Source organism: Neltuma alba, unplaced genomic scaffold, assembly GCF_004799145.2.
Source record: "Neltuma alba isolate B1F8T4 unplaced genomic scaffold, ASM479914v2 tig00001496_pilon, whole genome shotgun sequence".
Classification (NCBI taxonomy): domain Eukaryota; kingdom Viridiplantae; phylum Streptophyta; class Magnoliopsida; order Fabales; family Fabaceae; genus Neltuma; species Neltuma alba.
This window is the reverse complement of record NW_021632482.1, coordinates 263,764-286,684: the sequence shown is the minus strand read 5'-3', so window position 1 is coordinate 286,684 and position 22,921 is coordinate 263,764. Positions and strand designations below refer to the sequence as shown.

General features: G+C 34.7%; 1 protein-coding gene across 1 annotated transcript; it reads right to left on the bottom strand.

Annotated features, from left to right (window-relative positions):
* Positions 1 to 11,880: 11,880 nt before the first annotated feature.
* On the bottom strand, positions 11,881 to 12,753 carry LOC114757584 (uncharacterized). The gene has a single exon (XM_028946667.1). The coding sequence runs from the start codon at positions 12,751 to 12,753 to the stop codon at positions 11,881 to 11,883; it is 873 nt and encodes a 290-aa protein (XP_028802500.1).
* Between the last annotated feature and the right edge of the window lie 10,168 nt (positions 12,754 to 22,921).

Below are 22,921 nucleotides of genomic sequence, written 5' to 3'. Positions count from 1 at the left end.
ATAGTAATCATCCATACTAGCGAAATCATCTCTTTTTCAGTTATATATTTGTCTATTTTATTTCTGATGGGATGAAAATCAAAAGCACTCTCTTTGAATCCTAGAACTGCACCATTATTGCAGCATTTATCATGTCAGCTTAAATCTAATGCTTTGAGTCAAATTTACAGTCAACTCAAACATGTCCACTTTTATTACACAAATTACCGTCTAATTACATGATGGTAAGATCATCGAGTAATTCATAAAACTCCAAAAACCGCATAGCGCAAATTAAGAATGCCAATTGAATGTCATCATATTCTGCTGTCATACCTAGTTACAAATTTATAATTTGAATGCATTGTGGATGCAAGTAAAGCAACAAAAATCATGGCTTAGCGTAATCAACGAACGAAGAGAAAGTTACAATGGGAAAGAAAGCATAAAGAATCTAACCTTGACTATAGAAAAAGTGATTGATTTGGGTGGTGAAAACCTTAAAATAGGGAAGTAGGTCAAATACATAGATTGATATCAAGAAGATCAGAAAAGAAAATTCTTTAAAATATTTATTCCTAACTTCAATTATCTTGTAAATTTTTTGACCAAACACTCCTTTCGTTTTCATTGACACTACACCTCAATTTAACAACACTATTTACATAATTCTTAAGTTTCAATCCTCACAGATATGTCCCAACCAATATTTAGTACCTTATAACATACTTACACAATCTAAACTTTCCAACTCTCCCACTATAATTTAATAACAATCAATCTTCATCCCTCAATATATACTCATTAACTTTTATACCTTTTTATAGTACAACTTCTTTCAAGATTTCAAACAATGCCTATAACATTTTCACCTTCAAAAGTCTCATAACTATCTAAAATAACCTTTGATATCAAGAGACATTTAACAACAACTTCCAATTAATTCCCATGTTCAAAGCTTTAAATTTCAACAACTTAAATCTTTCAACATTCTTTGATCATTTAAAGTTCATATCCCCTATTTAGAAACCTCAAGCAAACCTTACACAATAAATTTTAAATCAATTTCAACTATCCTTCATAATCTGAAAATATTTCTAGATTTAAGAAAAATGCTTAAATTATCCTTAGGTTAAACTCCCTATTTCAAACTATTAATTTAGTCTTCAAAAACATTATTCCAAAGCTCTCTTTTAAACTCAAGATCATGATAGAGCATTTAAGACCATTCCTTATCTTTAATTCATAGTGACTGTGCACATTAATATCTGTATCTCAACACAGTAGTAGAGATCTATAAATAACTCATGTACCTCATGTGAGCAAAGCATTCCAACTTCTTGTCAGAACCTCTACTCTGATATTATAAATATAACACCTTACTAAAATACAAAATTGCTTGGATTAAATTCACAAACATTTCAATTAAAAATGAAAGATGTTCATGCACATGAGTGATCAGTAGTGATATATGTTCGGATTAAATGTTATTTGATTAGATGAAATTCAAGTAAAAGCTATCTTAATTTATTTGTTTAGTAGCGGTTAAATTTTGTAGCGGTTTCAAATTTTGAATTTTGAATGACATCTCCTCATCTAAAATTTGTAGCGGTTCTATAACGGCTACAAATTTTGAATTTTGAATAACATTTTCCCCCTAGACTGACATTTGTGGTAGTTATGTAACCACCACAAAGTTGATTGACCATTGGGATTAGTAGCGGTTCAGCTAACCGCTACAAAGTTTGAAATTTGAAATTTCCATTGCCGCCCACACTTGAGCTTTGTAGCGGTTATTTAACCTCTCCAAATCTCTGACTGTTGGTCTTAGCAGTGGTTTATTTCAATTTGTAGCGGTTTTTTAGCTAGTACAGATTGTCGACTAGTACTTTTCTTGCTTTTGACCATATGAGACATTTCCAAATGTCATTTGGACTTCGATTTGAACTTTTCTCTGAAATATTTCCTTGTTCTTACTTGCATAAATCATGGATAAGACATGGATCAAGTTGTAGTGTACATCCCAAAGGTATTTAGCCAGATTAACCTCCTTCTTAGAATTTGCTTCGATGTATGCAACTACTACGGTAAGCTTCTTTGTCTATGTCCTAAATGGAATTTCAACAAGTGGCACCCATAAGATATTGCTAGAGATCGTTTAATTTTGAAGCATTTCCCATAAAATTATATAGTTTGGTCTTTCTATAGTGAACAACACAATATGATTACTCAGTCAACTCCTGCAATTTCTTGAATAGGAGTTGAAGCAGAGGAGTCTGACCCTATTAATGGCGCTATGCGTGATGTATTTATGGTTCACAAACACATATCCACTGAAAAAGTGCAGGGACTTAAACTAGAGTTCCTAAGACAAAAGCTGCTCGAAGTTTTTTTGACCTCATGGATGAAGCTAATAAGCCTTTATATCATGGGTCTGCAAAGTACTCAAAGTTATCATTCTTAGTGAAGCTATATCATATAAAATACTTATGCGGTATCACAAACAAGGCAATGTCAATGCTCCTGGAATTATTGACAGATGCATTCCCTCACACAGATTTCCCATCGTCCTTTTATGAAGCAAAGAAGATGATTAACAAGCTTAGCTTGAACTACATGAAAATTGATGCCTACCCAAATGATTGTTTGTTATATTACAAAGAGCATGCAAACAGGGAGACTTGTATAAGGGGCAAAACATCTAGGTACAAGCCCACATGGAAGGGGAAAAAACAGAAGAAGAAACCTGCAAAGATTCTAAGGTATTAGTTGCTTTAATATTTGCTTTAATTTTTTAAAAATTATGTTATTAATAAACTAATATGATTGCTTTAATTTTCTTTAAAAAAAATATATCATTAATGACCTAATATATTTGCTTTATTATTTTTTAAATTATTTTATCAGTAAATTGATATATTTGCTTTATTTTTTAAAAAATTTTTTTGTTAATAAACTAATATATTTTTTCATATTTCAATTCTTAGGTACTTTTCTTTGAAGCCATGGTTGTAGAAAATATATATGTCATAAAAAATGGTGCAGCATATGAGGGGGCATGATGTTGACAAAATTGAAACAGCAGGTTAAGACATCCATGAGATTCTGAGGCATGGGGAGCGTTCAACTTAGAGTTTCCAGATTTTTCCATCGACCCTAGAAATGTCCGACTTTCATTGGCGACCGATGGTTTTAATCCCTTTGGTAACATGAGCACCAGTTATAGTATATGGCCTGTGCTGTTAATTATGTACAATCTCTCACCTTAGATGTGCATGAAACTGAGCTCCTTTTGGCTGTCCATGATCATTCCTGGCAAGAAAGCACCTGTAAATGATATAAAGTCTACCAACAACCATTGATACAGGAATTGATCGAGCTGTGGACTATTGGTATGGAAACCTATGACTCATATGTGAAAAAACTTTTCAACCTTACCATAGTCTTAATGTGACTGGCACAACACATTAAGTTAAAATGAATCCCACGCTAGCCAACATTTACATTTTCAGTTGTGACTGCCACAAAACCACAGCTTTTATAACTTAAAATAGTGTCTAAGTATTTGAACCAAAACAGAAGTAAGAGCAAGAAGAGGGACAAAGAGAAATAATGCAATCTTCTAAGCAATATATATGATATATATAGCAAGACAGAAAGCTACATCAAACCTAAACATGGAGTACCTCAGAAGTAGCCATTGAGGGAGCCCTGTAAAATGGTGAAATAGGAACTCTTTGATGTGACTTCTTCAGATGAATTTGTGGAAGTATAGTGAGTGAGGGAGAGAGTTCAATAAGAAAGAGTGAATGTGTATGGAGTTGTTGAGAGAGGAGGGTAGATGAGTGAAGAGGGTATATAAAGAGATAGAACATCACCAACTGTATGCAAACAGTGATTCACATTCACGGACAATTAGGCCAAGTTTGGTAGCAAAGTATTTAATTTCTTTGTATTCGATGCAACTTGGTGGGAATAAACAAAGGGGCCCCAAAAAAAAAAAAAAAAGCGTTGTGTTGGATTAAGGGGTCTCGAACTTTTCACTTGGGAGCATTGGGTATTAGGAAGTTTTTTTGAGTTCAACATTTCTCTAAAACTTTAAAGTCATAGGAATTTTGCTCCCTACCATAAAAAAACTAACATTGACAATTAAGATAGTGAGATTAACCATTAACATTTTTAATGTTAAAGGGAAAAATTGTGATGATTAGAAACTTTTGGGGAAATAATGAATTAAAAAAAAAAACTCCTATGTGCCTAGCACTCTTTAGTAAAAAATTTTGGGCCAAATTTGCACCTTAACCCCATCATATCTGATAAATAAATATTTGGGTGAAGGTGCAACTATGCCTTTGATCTTATTTCTCATATGCACCTAGCACCTTGATCTTTTTAGTAATACAATTTTACCGATCATTTTTTGGTGTCATTTTATCCCTGATCTTATTTCTCAGATGCACCCAAAAAAATCATCGATAAAATTAAACAAAAAAAAGATCATGAATAAAATTACACAACTAAAAAGATTGGAGTGCTGAGTGTATTTGAGAAATAAAACCAGGATAAACCTTTTGTTTAAATAATTATATAAAGAGTGAGAATCATTGTGTTCATAAAAAAGAAAAAGGAAGAAGCATATAATTTTGGAACCAAATGTCAAGTAGAGTTCAACTTTTAATCAATTAAAGGCTCACTCCTTCCGCATGGCGCCTTTCGCTCCTCTCTTTCTCAATTATTTTTAGACATATTCATAAAATAAAAATTCCATAAGCAAAGGAAGTAATAACCTAGCCAATTTAATTCCTTTTTTTTTTTCATGGCCAATTGAATTTCTATAATGTTTCACCCGATTCTTTTAGCTTTAAGTGCTCTGTTGTTTTCCTGAATTGGAGGGAAAGACACTATAATAATATGAGATTATACGTAAAATCCAATCCATAACTTTAGTATTCACACACTTATCATTTTTATGTGATATATACATATGTATATTGTTATAATTCATACACTTATTATATTTTCATAGAAGGTTTAAATTCATAACCTTAGAGTTAAGAGAGCTTTAAAAAAGCATTAAAAGAGATGCTTGATGTCCAGACAAATTGTGCATTCAGTTTGGTTGCAATGCTTTCAATATTTGTTAAAATTAATTATTAAGGCATAACTTTAACTTATTTTGATATGTAAGATATTATTGTTAGTTGAGGAGATTAAATAATTCACTATTGTATATAAAATTATGGATAACTTATTTGTGCGTCGCAAATTTGTAAATGCTGGCTGTATATCTAATTATCTACATGTCAATGTTCAAATATAATATAATTTAACATGGTAGTACTATATGTTTTTTTTTTGGTCAAGATAGTACTATATGTTTAAATAGTTTAATTAATTAATTACTTTTTTTTCATTTTTTATAAGTCATCTACAATATTTCCACCGGAATTACATGGTTTAAAACTTATTAACTCTATATGAAAAATTAAAAAAAAGGGAAAATGACAGAAAAATGCAACTTTAACTCCAGAATCCCAAAAACGTTCGGCCAACTTCACAAATCTCATTTTGGTACCTTGAGACCAAATTGGGATTATTTTCTTAGACGAAAATACCAAACTGCCCTCAGTGTTATTTTAAACAAAAGGTTGGGGAATAGAGGCGGTTTTTTCATACTCTCATTCCCGATCCCTGTTGAAGCCGACAGAGCGAAGAAGAGAGAAGAGCGGAGAAGAGAGCGGAGGAGGAAGCTACCGGCATGGAAGAAGAGAGAAGAGAAGAAGGGAGAGCGTTAGGTGGTCACCGTCGAAGAAGAGAAAGGACAAGAGTGACGGAATGGTTACATTGCGGCAATCGATCAAAGTCGAGGAAGAGAGAAGAGGAGCAATTTGCGGTGAGACAGAGGTAAGTTTGTTAACATTCCTTCCTTCTTTGTGTTTGTTGAAGTTATATATTTGATACTGCTACTTTTAAGATGTCAATCGAATGTGTGTGAGAGGGAGTGGGTAGTTTCTGGAGATGAAAATGACAAAGTGAATGTGCAGAAAGTGGAGGACCCAACTAGATTGCTTGGATTTCACCACATGATGACTGATATACTTTTAGGAGTGTGGACCACATACACAGGCCATTGCCCTATACCTTTTCTTTTCTTCTTAATAATTTCACTGTTTCATCACTACTTTATCTCTGTCTTTTTCTTTTTTTTCATTCACATTTACCACTTCTCCAGCCCAGCCACCAAGCTATTTTTGTCAGCTTAATTAACGTCGACGACACTGTTATCTCTATAGACAATAACCCAAAACTCGTTCTTTTTGCCCATATATAGTTGAGATGCAATAGGCACGTTAAGAAGCAACCGCAAATATTGTCTTTCATCTATTAGCCTAAGTTAAGTGCATATTAGTATAATTGTATAGTTTGATTTAAGGTATGAATCGCAGAGATGACATGATGGTGTGGGGGAGTGTGTATAAGGGTGTAGAGGGGGCCAAACTTAAAATAATTATTTGAAAAAAAAGGTGAATGTACACACTCTCATGCAAATATATATATAGATGTTGTTAATCCCTACACTGGAGTTGTAAAATTCTAATCGCAGTTGGAAAAAAGGGTTTGTGTTTTCTTGAAAATGCTACTGTGAATAGCCATACTGAAGTTGTAAATACTTATATAGATGTTGTTAATTCGTACACTAGAGTTGTAAAATCCTAACCAAAGTTGGAAAAAGGGGTCTCTGTTTTCTTCAAAATGCTGTTGTGAATAGCCATACTAAAGTTGTAAATACTTATATAGATGTTGTTAATCCCTACACTGGAGTTGTAAAGTTCTCACTGAAGTTGGCAAAAGGGGTTTGTTTTCTTCAAAATGTTGTTGTGAATAGCCATACTGAAGTTGTAAATATGTATATAGATGTTGTTACTCCCTACACTGGAGTTGTAAAATACTAACCCCGAAGTTGGAAAAGGGGTCTCTGTTTTCTTCAAATTGTTGTTGTGAATAGCCATACTGAAGTTGTAAATACTTATATAGATATTGTTAATCCCTACACTGGAGTTGTAAAGTTCTCACCGAAGTTGGAAAAAGGGTTTGTTTTCTTCAAAATGTTGTTGTGAATAGCCATACTGAAGTTGTAAATATGTATATATATGTTGTTACTCCCTACACTGGAGTTGTAAAATACTAACCCCAAAGTTGGAAAAGGGGGTCTATGTTTTCTTTCTTCAAAATGCTGTTGTGAATAGCCATACTGAAGTTGTAAATAGTTATATAAATGTTGTTAATCCCTACACTAGAGTTGTAAAGTTCTAACCGAAGTTGGAAAAAGGGGCTTGTTTTCTTCAAAATGCTATTGTGAATAGCCATACTGAAGTTGTAAATATCTATATATATATGTTGTTAATCACAAGTTCCTAACTTTTATTATATTTTTAATATTCTTCATGTGAATGAAAGGCTGTGAATTGTGTTGTTCTGGAAAAATGCCTTATAACTCCACTTTTAAGCTTGTAACGTTTTGCCTAATGCTTTTTAGCTTATAACCCCACCCTCAATAATTGTTTTCTGACATGCTTGTATTAATGTGTAATGTGTAGAAAAAATGGTGTTGGAGGGAGAGACATCAACTTCAAAAGGGCCAAGGAATGGGTATATCAACTTCAAGGGTGCAGTAGATAGAACTAATAAGGCGAAAGAGGCATAGGCAAGGCTCTCTATCAAGGAGAAGAAAATATATAGTGAAAGGGCCAAATAAATGAGGTCGGAGAAGAAGAAGAGTAAGAGAGTATGGAAAATGTTCACCCGTTGCTCTGTTCATCAATTCATGTCACTGGCGGAATTTGTTAAGAGTGATGAAAGTTTAAGACAAAGGATAGAGAACATAGGATTCTCTAAGTTGTTGGATGTGGATTGTGATAGACTCCCATGTGAGTTAATTGTAGCTTTCATTCAATCGTACGATCCAGCAACACATCAATTCCGATTAAGGGGGAGGACAGAAGAAGTTGAGGCAAATGATGTGGGAACATTGCTTGGTGTGCCCCATACTGGGCAAGAGGTAAAAGGAGATGTTGATGAAAATCATGACACATATAAGAAGCTGAGGAGAAAGTATGGTAATGTTGTTTATAGCAAGATATTAGCTAACATAAAAAGTAGGACGGATGATGAGCATTTCGAACTATTATTTATGTTGGTCACACTTGGCACATTTCTAGCTCCAACTTCAAGTGCAAAAGTTGGTGAGAAGTTATTAAGAGTGGTATGTTCAACTATGAATGGATATGAACAGTATGATTGGTTGACGTACACCATGAATGACCTTTACAAGGAAATAGAGGATTATGTGAATTTGTTCAGGAAGTAGAGGGATCCGTGCTGCACTGTGGGTGGCTGCCTGTACTTCTTGATGGTATGTTTAGAGCTAAACATGTTGTTTAATGTTAATGTAACTGTTTAATTCAATTGGCTAATACGGTGTGTTCTATGATTCTGGTTGCAGCTATATTTGGGTGAGAAATTCCCATTGTCAAAAGCTACTAACCATGACCCAGCATATGCTATTGCATATTGGACGGATCATAGAATAAAGGAATTGGTCAACAAAGAGTCAAAAAGTAACATAGGCCTATTGTACAAAGGGAAGTCTACAAAAGTGCTAGAAGATACAATAAGTGTTGCTCATCTACGGCCGGTATGTTTGTAGTTTTGTAAGTATAAACTTTATTAGTATGTAAAGAGTTTAACTATTTAACAAATGTGTTAGCAGGAATTGAAGGAAATGCATTGAAGGATGATGGATGCACTTGAGAAAAGCCATAAAAGGCTTAGTAACCAATTTGCAGAGGAGCTTATGAAGGTACAGCTCCATCTACAAGGGATGCCAAGTTCAAATTTGAGGGACCTTGTTGACAACACAGGCGACGAGGCAGTGATTCTTCCATTTGATGGTAAAGGTGAAGAAGGAGGTAGTGACAAATGTGATAGTGATAGAGATACTGCTAAAGGTGAAGCCCATGATCAGGAAAGAGGTAGTGATGAAGGTGATGAGGATAGAGAGGAAGGAGACAGTGAGAAAGGTGATGATGAAGGAGAAAAAGGGTGGAGTCATCAGATGAAAAGACTGACAAGGGAGAAGACCGAAGGCCATCAAAGAGAACAATCATTCCAAGTCGTCAAGTAACTTCTCCGTGGATTTCCATGTTGAAGCCTGTTAAGAGGAGAAAGAGAGTAATAACTGAGAAAGACAAGTTTTTCAACATTGTCTCTTGTATGTGTTCACGAGAGGAGGGTTAAAAGTAAGATATGCCGTGCATGGAACATTAAAAGCAGGAAAGTTTTTTCATCTTATTTTGTTATTACTGTTTTACTTACATATGATGTACACATTGCAAGATTATGGTTACAATGTGTGATGAACAAATTGATCAGGATCAGTTGCGTACGATAGGTGGAATCGAAAGAGCGAGTAGCCCTCTAATAACAATGGTCGATAGGGCATTAATGGCAGAGGCAGGTGAGGAAGGACAAGTGGGGCGACACATTTTTGATATTGAATTCATGGTAAGCCCTGTGGTATCTACGGTTTTTTTTTTTGACAATTAGGGGTTGTGATGATTAAACTAATATGTTGTTTTGCAGATGAAAATGCTTAGTAACCCTTCACAGTGGCGAGCATTAGAGAACAAACGTGCTATTTTGCCACAGCATATCGGGTACAACCTAGCTGACTGTGATTTAATATTTGGACCCATAATTATTGAGTCTCACTGGTTTTGCTTTGTGTTGGAGCCAAAAACAATGCATTTTTATGTCCTGGACTCCATGAGGCTGCCTAATAATATGCCAAAGAAGACCAAGAAGAAGGATTCATTGGAAGAAAAAAGGATGTTTCATCTTCATGCATGTGTAAGGACTAAACTAATATAGCTGTGTATCACAAATGCCCAATGTTTCCACCTTTTTAGCTTATATTTTAGATTTCTGTTGTCGGTTTGCAGAGAGACAACTTTTATGATATAATTGCATTAGTCAGACCTCAACTTGTTGGGAAGAAGCCTAAGACTGATATTATTTTTGCACCTGTTCCACAACAGAACAACTTGTATGTTGTGTTGACTGTTGACATTGTTTTCTAGTTTAAGATGTGAATTGCAGAAGCAGTCATACTAACTTAAATGTTTTATTTCCCATTGGCTGTATAGGAGAGATTGTGGTGTTCATGTGTTGATCTGGCTAAGCAAATGGGTCCCAGATGTGACATTTGACTTCAATGAGGTATGAAAGTTGCCTGTAATTAATGATTAATTATGTGCCTGGTATGGTGGACATTAACATGTGCACCTGTCTTATATGCAGAATCATGTAGCTGAGTTTAGGCGTGAGCTAATGTGGTGGCTAGTTAATCATCTGCTAAATTCAAGTCGGGAAGAAGCCTTAACTCTCCTTTCAGAACAGCAGAACAAGACAACCACCAAGAGACGACGTTTATCATAGTACTTAGTAAGAGGTTCCTTGTACATGTCTATGTGACAATCTGATGTAGTTTCATGTTATTTAACTTTGGAGAAGATTTATGAACATGGCAGAAGGACTGATTTCAAGATTAGTAATTGTGTCTTGTTAGCAACTGGTTCATACCATTTCAGACATTAGTAGTTAGACTTTATGGTAAATTTTACAACTCCAATATAAGTATTAACAGCATCATTATATATGTTTCACGACAGCATTCAGAAGATGAAAACAAGTACCCCCTTTTACAATCTCGGTTAAGCTTTTAACAACTTAAGTATAGGTTTTTCACAACTCATGTATACCCATTACCCACCTGGTTCCTTGCATGCCCGCACCCTCGTTGGAAACGTGTTTAAAATCTGGGGTAAATTTTACAACTCCAATATATGGATTAACAACATTATTATATGTTTTTACAACTTCAGTATGGGTATTCACAACAGCTTTCTGAAGATGAAAACAAGTACCCCTTTTTACAACATCGGTTAAGCTTTTGACAACTTAAGTATAGGTTTTTCACAACTCATGTATACCCGCTAGCCAATGGGTCCCTTGCATGCCCACACCCAAGTTGGAAATGTGTTTAAGATCCAGCTTAAATTTTACAACTCCAGTGTATGGCTTAACAACATTATTTAAAGTTTTTACAACTTTAGTATTGGTATTCACAACAGCTTCCTGAAGATGGGGGAAAAACCCCTTTCACAACTTCGGTTAAACTTTTAATAATGTCAGTATAAGGTTATTACAACTCAGGTATACCTGTTAACCACCTGGTTTACAGGCGTGCTTACACCGTCTTTTAAGACGTGTTTACAGACTAAACCCACTTCATTATGCGTTCACAACAGCATTTCCAATAATGACTAAACCCACCATATTACAACTTCAGTAAACCATATAACAACCCCTAAATAACGTTTCAACAACTCGAGTAAAAGTTTAACAACTATCATAAAAGAAAATGATCAGTAATACCCATATTTTTAACTTAGTTCAAACGAAGATTGTACTTAAAAACATAAAACATAAGGCAACAATATCAAACATGAATAATAAGGGGACTCGTCTTGCAACTTCTGTCATTGTTAACAACACAGTTAAAGGAAATAACAACTTCAATATAGGTATTTTCCTAAAACCAGATCCTTCCTGACAGTACTTACAATCAGTGACAAGCTAACATTAATATTTCATCCCTACTTAATGTTTTCTTGTCACTGACATCAAAATACACATTTCACTGACTATGTCTGGCCTACTATGTCGACTTATCACATGGCACAACCCTTCATCCAAAAAAATATGAAGAGTTGCAAAATATTTACAAGCCACAACAAAAAATAACCTTTACAAAATAAACCCACATGTGAACCACCAATTTTAACTTGGGTTTGGATTTCTGCATGTTCTTTTACTGTGCCTAGCTTCATGACACTGTCCACAGTGGTAAATCTTCCTATTTTGGAATTGGGATTTCCGCCTCCTAATTCTTGGCCTTCCCGAAGGTCTACTAGTTGTAGGTGGATATAGCCACACTTGGTTTCTTATATTTTGCAGCATATAATCATTAGGATTAGGCCTGTCAATTGTCACTACTGGAATCATGGTGTTCCCATAAATCTTCTCTTGGGATGTTATTTTATAACAGTCCTCCACAAAATCATACACATTTGCATGAACCACCCTTATTGCAGCACAAGCGTGCGGACACGAAATCCCTGTCATTTGCCATGCAGCACAAGTGCATTCATGTGACTGATCATTGACATATAAGGCTCCACGCGAAGTATGTACACAGACCCTGCCACCTCCATAAGATTCACCATGCATATGAATCGATCTAGCCACATTTTCTATCACTTTTCCATCAATGTTTGGACCCACACCATTTCTCCAGTTCCTCATTGCCACACTTGCTACGAACATCTTCCTTGCAACCTTCTCACGATGTTCATGAATAAGTTGGGCAACATTATGCCACCTTTCCTTTACAATCCAAGCATTGAATGACTCAGTAATGTTCGTTGTTATGTTATCCCACCGTTTATATGCAAACTTGCTCATTACCCACTTATGAATATCACAATGATTGTTAAGCCACTGAAGTAAATCAGGACTGAAATTTCCCATCCTTGTCATTGCCTTATCAAACTCAACGTTGACCCTCGCATATACAATGTCATCAAGCAACTTTAATCCAACTTTCTTACTAATACCACTAGTTCTCCTCCTACCTCTGTATAATTTATTCATTTCAGAGCTGAAATTTTCCTTCACGTGCTTATAACAGTATGCATAATGGTCACCTCCAAATATTGCTCCAATAGCTCCTATTATTGCATTGTGACGATCTGACACAATAGTTAATTGGATTGCACTAACTATCTATTTTATCATGTTTAAGAACCATGCCCACTCCTCATAAGTCTCTCCTTTCACAATAGTATATGCGAATGGTAACAATTCATTGTCCACATCATATGCTGAGGCTGATAGCACTGTTCCCCTATATGGTCCACTCAAATGTGTTCCATCTATGTACAGTATATGTCTTGCCCCAGACAAAAAACCCTCTATGCAACAACCATATACTATAAAAACACGCTCAAATATATTGTTAACAGTTGCTACCCATTCAGCTACTGTCTTCTCATCGGTTTCCTTCAATCGTTGACATATCCATGGTATCAACATGTATGACTGTTCAGGCCTCCCTTGTATTTCCTCCAATGCTTTTTTCTTAGCCCTATATGCTTGCTTATATGTCAACTTCACACCATAATCCCTTGCCAAGGTCCTACTTATTTCATTTGGACGCTTTTCAATGTGATCCCTTACCTCCTCAATGATAATTGATGATGTCAAGGTTGCTCTTCCACTATGTGTAACTTGCATAATCTCTTAGGCATTATGCACATGTTCATTGCTGCTGAGTTGAGTTACAACGAGGAAAGGACTTTTCTTCGCAGCTACTCTTGCTATTATTCGCCAAGGACAACCTTCAACATTGCATTTCACATGCACACATTCCTCACAATTTTTGACATATTTGTACTTGAAGTTTTCTGCAATACTAAACTTATATACTGCCTTTTTGAATTCTGTGACATTTGCAAAAGTTTGCTTCTTTCCTAACAACAATTCCTTCCACTTCACAGCATTCATCTCGGGCATTGGTGTTGGTGCAATCTCTACTGTACTTACTAGCCTCACATGACATCCTCCACCGCCTTCTCTTACACAATCACCCCCATTTTCATCACAAACTGTTTCGTCCATATTATTCTCCCTACTTGACAAAAAACACATTTCTTGTGACAATCCCAAGTAGTTGTTAATGCTGCATGCATAATTACAACTTTTGTTAGGAAATTCACAACAACAATATAACAAATAACAACTGCAATAACCATAAAAAAACAAGTCTCACATTTGTGGATCATCCATTACTTCCGGTGTACTCTCCTTCAATGCTAGATACACATGTGCACTAGTGTCATTATACTGAAAAAGATTATCAACTTCACTATCATCAACCAAGTCTACTAATGCCTTATCATCGAAGCTCACTGTATATTTCATGTCACAAATATTAAGATCTATATCAAACCATTCCAATATCATTAAGCTCAACTCTTCATGTCTTATCTCCTGTTTTATCGTTTTAACTCTCACACTCCCACCATTGTATCTCATTTCACCTTCAACATTATTAACAAAGTTTCCACCAAGATGAAAAATCAACGCAAGTGTCTTTGAATATGTTGACCCAATATTGCAACTCATTTTGCATTATACCCTGCAACAAACAAGGAAAATATTTCATCACAATGTCATCTTTGTAAAAAGGATATTTCATAAACCCAACACAACCACTTTCAAAGTTAACAACTTCAATATATCGTTTCACAACTCCACTTTAACTATTAACAACACCCTTCACAACCTCATTATTATGGATATTCAGCCTACTTATATACGTGATCATCGCAGCGCTTCTTCCAATTTCCCTCAGCTACCATCTACTATCCCCAAAAACATATCATTATAAACACCGTCCCAGATTAAGCTAACTCTATCCCTCACTAACCGACTCATGTGTTCCAATAACTAACCATTCCCACAAGTTAAAAACAACAACCAATACCCCCAGATGAATCAACTTACGATTTCTACAGCATCGTCTCCCTCTTAAGCTGACAAAACTAACTTGGCCAGAACCCTAACCGTATCTAACACTAATCAACTCATTTGTTTAGATTGATGACCATTCTCACACCTAAAAAAGGAAAAACCAACACCCCAATATGAAGAACGTACGCCTTACGCCGCTTACCTCCTCTGAACCCTCAACGCCTCATACAGAACGCAGGACCACCAAAATGAAGAAAACAGATAGCAACAGTCATGCATGGAGGATGAAACAGTCATATGATTTCAGAAAAACACTTACCCTTTCGAACCACCACCTTCTCGTCACCTTCGAGCAACTGGAATGTGCACGTTTCTCTCTTTTCCTTCCCGCCTATCTTCCTTCGGTGTGCGGCTTATTGTGGTGCCCATGTGGTGCCCACGTTTTGTAATAGGTGAGAGCAGTTTGGTATTTTCGTCTAAGAAAATAATCCCAATTTAGTCTCAAGATACCAAAATGGGATTTGTGAAGTTGGCCGGACGTTTTTGGGATTCTGGAGTTAAAGTTGCATTTTTCTATCTTTTTCCCTAAAAAAAAATTATAATTTTTTCTTATTAAGCCCATTCTTAAGAAAAATATAAACAACATTGCATTAAATAAAACTAATATAAAAAAATAATGTAACAATTATTTTAAATAATATTATATGCAGCTTGGGTCCTTAATATAAAATTTCATTTATAGTTTAATTTAAACTATAGACTATATGTTAAATACTATATCCAGTCCTAATTATAAGACTCCATTTATAAACTATAATGAGGTCATATAATTATCACGAGAGGTAGTACTATAGGTTAAATAGTTGAATTAATTACTTCTTTCACTTCTTCTATAAGTGTTTTACAATATTTCCACCGGAACTAAAGAGCAGTTGATATCTAATTAACTCTACATGAAAATTAACAAAGTTTTCAATTTTTCTCTTGCTAAACCCATTGTTTAAAAAATATAAAAAAAATTAAATAAAAGTAATGTAAAGAATGCGTCAAGGTCAAAAAGATTTTGTTTTTTTTAAAGGTCTCTGGGTGGCTTCTTTCTTTTCTTTTCTTTTTTAGGCCAAAGTGAGTAGCTTTTTCCAAACAAAATAGGGAAGAACGTGAAGAAAGAGCCTGGCTTGGCCCCTATTCCTTTAATCCGCTACTGTCCTCTTCTACCCCAAAATTACTCTGTTTTGGGGGGGTATAATGTGGATGGTGGACACCTTTTTTTAAAAAAAAACATTTAATGAGTGGTCATAAGGTTGGCATTTTTTTTTTAATGATATTCAATATCTTAAAATAATTTTTAGCGCAGTTTTGCTTTTAAAATATTTCTTTCAATAACAATAAGCACCCTAAACTTATCATATTAAATGCTACTGAAAAATATTTTAGGCTATTAAATATACCAAAAATTATTTCAAATATTGAATGCTACTGAAAAATATTTTAGGCTATTAAATATACCAAAAATTATTTCAAATATTGAATGCTACTGAAAAATATTTTAAGGTGACAAGATACTAGGTGCTATTGAAAAAATATTTCATGCTATTTGGCATGAGATGTTAGATAACGGATGGTATTTAAAAAATATTTTAAGATGCTAAATGTACTAAAAATTATTTTAAAATATTAGAGGCTAGAGGATGCTTTTAAAAAGGAAAAACATGCTCAGTGTTCATTATTTTACCCAAAACGATGTCGTTTTTGGGGCCGGAGACTATTTGTTCGGGGGTACCAGAATGGTAACAGAAAATGGCATGCAATCAGTTGGAATAAAATGTGTCTCCCAAAAGATCTCTCACTGTTTTTTTTTTTTTTTTTTTGGTTGGGCCCCCGCGGGGGAAGATTAGAGATTTGAACTTGATGAATGAAGCTCTGCTGCGGAAACTGATATGGAAAATCAATAATGAACCCAATGCGCTATGGGTTCAAGTGTTGCATGGAAAGCATAGCCGAGGTCAACATTTTAGAGATGTACCAGAGGTGAAGAATGTGGACTCAAGACTATGGAAAGAACTTTCGAAACTCTGGGAATTCTTTGAGGAACACATAGCAATAGAGCCAAGAAGTGGAAATATCATGAGAGTGTGGCTGGATTGTTGGCTAGAAGGTGAGGGAGAGCTGATACATTAAGTACAGAATCGTGAAAGCATAAACACGAGTTTGCGTGTCAGGGATAAAGGAGGATGGATCATGGCATGTTTCGATACTGAAAACTCTCGTACCACAACAGGCAACGGAGAAAATTCTTCATTTGCTGAGACTGGAGGAGCAAGACGAGGATTTGATTATCTGGAAGCCTAACTCTAAATGGGAATTCACTACTTCTAGTGCCCATTAGGCTCTAGCTAAACTACCCGTACCTGAACCCCGAAACAGAAAGTTTTGAAAAAGAATATGGAGCTACAGATCCCAGAGAGAACCATATTGTTTATTTGGAGAGCTTCCCACAACAGACTCCCAAACACTTGAAATGACAAGCAAATGGATAAGACTCTACATTTAGGACTGGGGTGTTATCAACCTAACATATAAAATATATCTAATCTTTTAGTCACAAATCATAAATAATTTATCTTAGGAATTTTGGATAAGACTTAGTTTTTTAGTTAGTTCAATTAAGAAAGATAATGTCTTTTTTCCACTTAGTTCAATTGAGACAGATAGTGTCTTTTTTTTCGCTTACTATCAACCCGTCTCTAGAAGTCACATTGGGTATAAGTTATTTTAGATCGAGTTCATTTTTTTTCCATATAAAAGATTCAAGCTTTAGACTTTATTATTTGAGCAGCAACGGCACAAGTACTGAACACAGAATGTTGACCCATTTTAATTTTGATAAAATAATTAATTTGATAAAATAAAAATAGGGATATGATAGCTCGGATAGTCAACTTGTATTAATTCAAATTGACAATTGTCTCTTTGCACTTAGGTTGGAACGAAGAAGTATGCTTAACAATTTCTCACTTTAACTGTACAAAAAGGGGAAAAAAATCCTGAGACAAGCTGCTAAGAAAAGTTAGATAAAGCCAACAATGATTGCATGATGCATCCAATCAGCAAGGTTAATGATAAATGAATATTCCTTTTAACCCCATTTAAACCCAAAAAAAAAAAAAGTTTACAAAGAAAAGATGAAATGAATGAAGATTAAAAAAAATTATTTCCACATCACTCTAAGAAAAGTTAAATTGAGAAAGAAAGGTAACTAGATTATACTAATATACTAGGACTAGTTAGTCTACTCTGATATGATCTCATCAGATTTAATTATTGAGCTTATTTTTATCTGTTTGGATTGTATCACTTTGGATTGCGTCGTCGGGTTGGATTGTACCACGAAATTTTTACAGGCTCAACATATTTCAAACACATTCACAATGACAACACATGAGTTTCTAAAATCATATAACATAAAAACATGTCATGCATGTAAGCAAATACCAAACACATAAGAGTAAGGTCAAGTTTGCTACTTTGTGTCTTTAAACTTTCTCTTTACTTCCCCTTGCTCCCTTTGCTACCAACCATTAAGGTTGTTTGCTCAACCTTTACCATTCATCTTCCTTAATGTCTCGTGACCCTAAATGCATCAACACATTATTTCTATTCATTCATTAGAGCTATGATAATCAACAACATCAACACTTTGTTTTCTCTGAATTATATTAACTTCTAACTTTTGAGCTTGATTTACAATCTTTCTAAAATTAATTTCACATGCTATTCTCACATAATTTTGCATGTAGAATCTATTTCCAAGCTCAAAATAATCAAAATCAAACTTGTTCCTCATGAGCCAGCCTTGATCAAATAGTATGCTTTTAGGGTTCAAGATTTCGATTTTCAATTCTAATGCTTCCAAACTTGTTTTCTCACTTTTACCCCATACAATTTTTCATTTTAAACACATTGGAAGCATTAAAATTATCAAAATCACATCCTAGGAGCAAGAACTAGGTCTGGCCGAATTACTACTCAAGTTGCAGAATCATGAAATTCAACCAATTTCTACATCAAGCCACTTGATTTTTGTTCCTCTCAGGCCTTTAAACATTATTCTAACGTCAATTTCATCTTTCTCTTAACTTACAGATTTCATGCAGTATACCCCCTAGGGTTTCAAGCTCCCAAAATCATTAAAATCTATAACCAAACTCAATAATATAAGGGTAATGAAAAAAAACTACATCAAAAACCATGAACATACCTTGTTTTAGAACTTGATCTTGCATTAGGTCACTTGACCTTTCTCTCTCCTTTTTCTTTCTCTTTCTAGAATTCATTTTGCAAGATCTTTCCCATGGTTTCCATGAGCTTGGACGAAATGAGGGGTGGGGAGGGGGTGTTTTATAGAAAATAAGATTGAATCTTGGCCGTTGATCTTAAAATATGTGGTTTAATCTTGACCGTCCATTTTTTATTTTCATCTTGTGATGACAGGTGTCCTATGACATTATGCTTACATCATGTCTTCAATCCAACCGTACATGTATCCTTTTACTAGAAATTTCTAACATTATCCATGAATTTTGAATTTTATTTAATTAATTTCTTTGAGTGGCCAGCAATTCACGAAATTGGGCTCTCTTCCAGACCCAATGTGGGTCCCACATATGGTCTAGGATGGCCCAAAAAGTTGGCCCACAAACCATTTCGACTCCTTTTTTGTTACTATTCACTTGTAACATTCCGTAATTTTTTAGGCCTCCAAAATTTCATTTCTCTTCATGAAAAATCCCATTCTTATATAAGAATATGATTTGAAAATTTTCAAAATTTTTCTCCACCTCTAGATATTTATTTTGAATTTCCCCCCGATTAGGCCTTTATTAGTAAAACTGCGAGAAATAAATTTTTCAAAATTAATTCCTATACTTCCAAGGCCTGAAACTGATATTCAATCTCACATTTTAGATAATTTATCCATATTTTTTCCAAATTTATTGAGGCCTCTAGCTATTTTAAATAATTATTTTCCTCCAATTTTTTCACTATTTTTCTGAAAATCTCTGTTTTCAGAAAATTCTGTAAGAAACTATTTCATACTATTTTCAACTTTTGGACCTCAATTAAGGTTCCAAAGCCTCTAATTTACACCTTACCATTTTTTTAGAATTTTTCTAGAATTTTCAGGTATAATTTTTATTTTTACCCTTACTAGCCCAAAACTTTATAAAAGTACAATTTTGTTCCTCATTTGGCTTAATATGAAATTCACCTTATTGAAACCTCCAAGATAAACTTTGGCCTATATCTGTCTCTATTTCTCATTTCTGGGCCCTGAAACTTATCCAAGTCTCTCACTTTCTCTTTTCTCAGTCCCAGTAAACTTTCCCTTTGCGATTTAGTCATTAGGAATCGCTCTATCCTTTTAGGGAATCTCTTGGACCTCTATCAAAAAGAGTCTGGTATCCTATCCATTTTAGGCTAATTTCATTACTTTTAGGCTTAAAATTCAGGATGTGAAAAGGTGGTTTTATTGCTTATTGATAATACTACTCTTGCACTTTGTGTGCTCAATTTGCAGTGCCACATCCTGAATTTTAGGTTTAGAAGTACCGAAATTAGCCTGAATTGAGCAGGCTACTAGATCCCATTTTGACAGAGGTCCTAAAGATTTTCTAGAAGGACAGAGAGATTCCTAGGAACTAAATCATAGAGGAAAAGTTTTCCGGAACTGAGAAAAGAGGAAGTTAGAGACTCTGAAGAAGTTTCAGGACCCAAGAATAAGAAACAGAAATAAACATAGGCCAAAGGTTATGTTGGAGGAGGCTTCAATGAGGTAAATTTTGAGGTTAAGCCAAACCAAAGGCAAAGTCGTAATTTTGCAATTTTGGGTTAGTAATGGCAAAAATGAAAATTATGCCCGAAAATCCCAGAAAAATGAGAAATGGTAAGTTAAGGCCCGAACACTTCAGAAAAATTCTAGAAAAATAGGGATAAGGTTCATAAACCTTTATAAGGCTAAAAATGATGAAATACCCCTAGAAGAAATTGTGGAATTCCTAGGGCTTTGATTGATTTGGAATATTTTCAAAAATAAATTATTTAAAGTATAGGGAGGCCTCACATAATTGGAAGGAAATGGGAGAAGATACTTGAAGAATTATCATAGGTTTTAAAAATAATTCCGTCCTCAGAAAGCCAAGAGATTGGCTTTAATGGAATTTAAAGCCTATTTATATACTATCTGAGGAAAGTCAAAGTTAACTATCTAGAGGTTGAATTTTGGCTCAAGAAAAATTAGAGAAATTTTTCATGATGAATAAATAGTATTGGTACCCAGAGATAGATTCTCGGTGTTGTGGACCGGCAGAAAGAATTCGGTCAAGATCACTCCAAAATAAATATTATTAACTATTTTAATTATTTTAATGGAAGAACAAGAGAAGGGTATCATTGTCTCTTTGTGCATGTTATATAATGCCATATGGATTTATTTGAGGTGAGAAAATGGTACCATAACATGTCTTAGTGGTCTCGGGAAAGTCAGGACCCTAAAAAGTACCATATACGATGCAGAATGGCAAGATAGATGGAGGAATGGCTAAGGGTTGTATTTTGCATGAATTTTATACTAATTTCCTCCATATTTTAATGCCTTAATGATGAAGGAATATGGAGGAGATAGGCATACAGTTAGATGAGAAAAGAAGGTATTAAGTGTACTGCTGAATGCAAGACACGTGTACGATCGGATACAAGACACGTGTATGGTTGGATTAAAAGCATGTGGATTGATGAGATAGGTATGATGTCATCATGATGAGGTAAGCATGATGTCATAGGACACTTGTCACCATAAGATTTAAAAAGAAAATGGACGATTTAGATCAAGCCACATATTTTCAAGATCAATGGCCCATATTCAGTCTTGTTTTCTATAAATACCCCCTCCCCACTCCTCCTTTTTGTCCAACCTCATGGAAACCTTGGGGAAGCTTTGGCAAAATAATTTCTAGAGAGAGAAAGAAGAGGGAGAAAGAAAGGCCAAGTGGTCATATGTAAGATCAAGTTCCAAAACAAGGTATGTTTATAGTTTTTGATGTAGTTTTCACTACTTTTGTTATTGTTGAGCTTGGTTATGGATTTTAATGATTTTTGAGAGCTTGAAACCTTAGGGGGTTATGCTGCACAAAATTCTTAAGAGTAGGGAAAGATGAAATTGATGTTAAAATAATGTTCAAAGGCTTGAAAGGAACACGAATCAAGTGGTTTTATGCTGAAATTGGTTGAACTTCATGATTATGTAACTTGAGTAATATTTTGGCCAGGGCTGGTTCTTGGGGCTAGGATTGGATTTTTGATGATTTTGATACTTCTAATGTGTTCAAAATGAAAAATTGTGAAGGGTAAAGGTGAGAAAATAAGTTTGGAAGCATTAGAATTGAAAGTGGAATGTTGAGCCCTACGACCCTATGTTCAGCCAGATAAAGTTGAGTAGGGAGGAGTTTGATTTTGATTATTTTGATCTTGGAAATAGATTCTACATGCAAAATTGTGTGGGAATAGTATGTGGAATTAATTTTAAAAAGGTAGGATGTTTCATACAGTCTTTAGTGTAAGTACAGTTATACTTTCCATCAATTCTAATGTTTATGTGAATATTAGTAATGCTGTAGCTATTCTTTTTGTTGTGGTTGCTTCTTATTTCTTAGTCATGATTTATAAATTAGGGTAAAGGGGCACCCAGCACCCCAATCTTATTTTTTTAGGAGCACCCAACACCCTAATCCTTTTAGTAGTGCAATTTTACCCATTTCTAACGATCCTCTGACATTTGTTAGCACGGACATGTTTTTTTTTTTTTTTTAAAAAAAAAGAAGAAGTCCACATCAATAAGAGATCATGCGACTAATAAGGATGAAAATTGCCAGATAATAATAATTTCTTAATTTATTTAGAGATATAAGGGGGAGAAAACAAATTGAGCTATATTTGTGCACCCACTTTGCAAGCATTGGAACCGTACTTATTTCTATGGTTGGGAATACTAGCATCGGGAGAAGGGCAACAAATTTGTGTGAGCCTATGAGAAAAGTTTTCTAGGTTTGGAAAGGTAACAACTTGCTTGAAAATTTTACTTTTGTTTTCCTTCTATGGTCCTACATATGAAATAAGGTTTGCTAAAAGGGGTTTTATAATCAGAAAATGACAGGAGATGCGAATGTGGGAGATGATGTGGAGTTGGATGAAGATGATGTGGCTATCAATGTGTTAGTTGCTGAAGATGATA

What these genes read in the sequence shown, in the direction of transcription:
- LOC114757584 (XM_028946667.1), bottom strand. Translation starts at nt 12,753, where the DNA reads ATGAATAAATTATACAGAGGTAGGAGGAGAACTAGTGGTATTAGTAAG.